This window comes from Spinacia oleracea, chromosome 4 (genome assembly GCF_020520425.1).
Source record: "Spinacia oleracea cultivar Varoflay chromosome 4, BTI_SOV_V1, whole genome shotgun sequence".
NCBI classification, from domain to species: domain Eukaryota; kingdom Viridiplantae; phylum Streptophyta; class Magnoliopsida; order Caryophyllales; family Amaranthaceae; genus Spinacia; species Spinacia oleracea.
The window spans coordinates 141969220-141970808 of record NC_079490.1 but is presented as its reverse complement, the minus strand read 5'-3'; the positions used below and the strand labels follow the sequence as shown (position 1 = coordinate 141970808).

The 1589-nt window shown below is 35.6% G+C and overlaps 1 protein-coding gene across 1 annotated transcript; it reads left to right on the top strand.

Moving 5' to 3' along the window:
• The first annotated feature begins 434 nt into the window (after positions 1-434).
• On the top strand, positions 435-966 carry LOC130459221 (uncharacterized). The gene has a single exon (XM_056826452.1). It carries the CDS (start codon positions 487-489, stop codon positions 862-864), a length of 378 nt encoding a protein of 125 aa, XP_056682430.1. The 5' UTR covers positions 435-486; the 3' UTR covers positions 865-966.
• Positions 967-1589: the final 623 nt, after the last annotated feature.

Here is a 1589-nt window from a genome sequence, read left to right as displayed (position 1 = left end):
TACAGATACTGAAACCAAACAAATACAATTTCTACGCAAAATCAACAATGGCTTCGGCTTCACGTCACAACGGTCACAACTACAACATTAACATAGAGCATTGCTTGCACGTTGGTCACGGGTTCGAGTACTGGCTTGATCATAATAAAACGCGCATTCAACTTCTTCCCTACCAACCCCCCACCCTTTTTTTTTCTTTTTTTTCCAATTCCCTGCAATTGTCCATTTCTATAGATTTGTCAACAACAAACCATGTTTTTTATTTCCAAACTTAAACAAAACTTTGATAAAATTAGGGAATATGGATATCACACTAGGATAAAATAAGCAACAACAAACCAAATCCAATATTGGAAATATCGAAAAAAAAATTACAAAATCAAAGAAAATACTCCATTGACATAGATGCTCCGACGATGAAGAAGGAGAGTTCACAACAAAAATCTTTTTCTGGAAAATCAAAACATACTAAACATAACAGATCAAATGACTTTGGGGTGTCAATATTTTGTCATTCCGTTGTGGAGAGGAAATGGATATACAACCATGTTTTCTCAAGTGAAGATCCCACACATAATTTTCACTGGGCTGGAAGATTATAAAGCTCGAGGAACTCAGGCATCCCCGTATTTTACTGTTACACACTACACAGAATTTACAGACACCAAAGATTTGGTACTTGTTCGTGGAGACGTAGTATTTACCAGCAAGCTCACTGACGAGGAAGCAAAAGTGCTTTTGGAGACCACTCAATCTTTTTACCTTAATGATGTGAGGTACAAGTTGGTGGAACGGTTCAACAAACAGATTCATGACTTTGAGTTCAAGGATGTATTGCAGGCCTTGGAAATGCCTTCAATGTAATTTTTTATTTTCCAGCAAAATCATACTCAGGGTCACTCAATTCAGTATATTTTTGGGGGAACTAATACTTAGAATAAAAACTCATGATTAGTTGGGTTTTTGGCTTCCTGCTGCTGTTTAGGTTTGTTGTTTGCCTCAATGTTCAATGTGGTGCAGTTGATATACATTATTCAAGTGGAATCGAAATTACTTTGGAAGAGTGAAAAAGACTTTGGGGAGATGAATAAACATTGGTTTCATCGACATTTCAACAAAATAAAAATAAAAAAATTGTTTTATTATTTGAAATTCAAATTCGAAATGTCCTTGAAATTTTTTCAGCTGACTAGGCAGTGACAAGGCAATGAGCTAGCAATGATACCCAATTGGTGAACATTTTAAGCTGAGTCATCTTAAAATGATTTTATGTGTGGGTTTTGCGAAAGAACATAGCTAGGTAATATAACTTACCCTTAAATTGCCGAAATCTCCCCGTGGAGCCAGCCTATCTTCCTTCATAGCTTTCACTATCTCTTCCTTGGTCCACACTTTTATTCTTGGCCATTTCTCCCATGACAATGGTTTCCTAGCCAACCGGTGAAGGTAAAATATGTGCATTATTTATTTTTTATATTATTAGCCACCATAGATCAAACATATTTGCTACAAAGATTAAATTAAGCAACATATATAGGTAATGGTGATCAATCATCCAATACATAGAACAAAATGAAACAACTTACTGC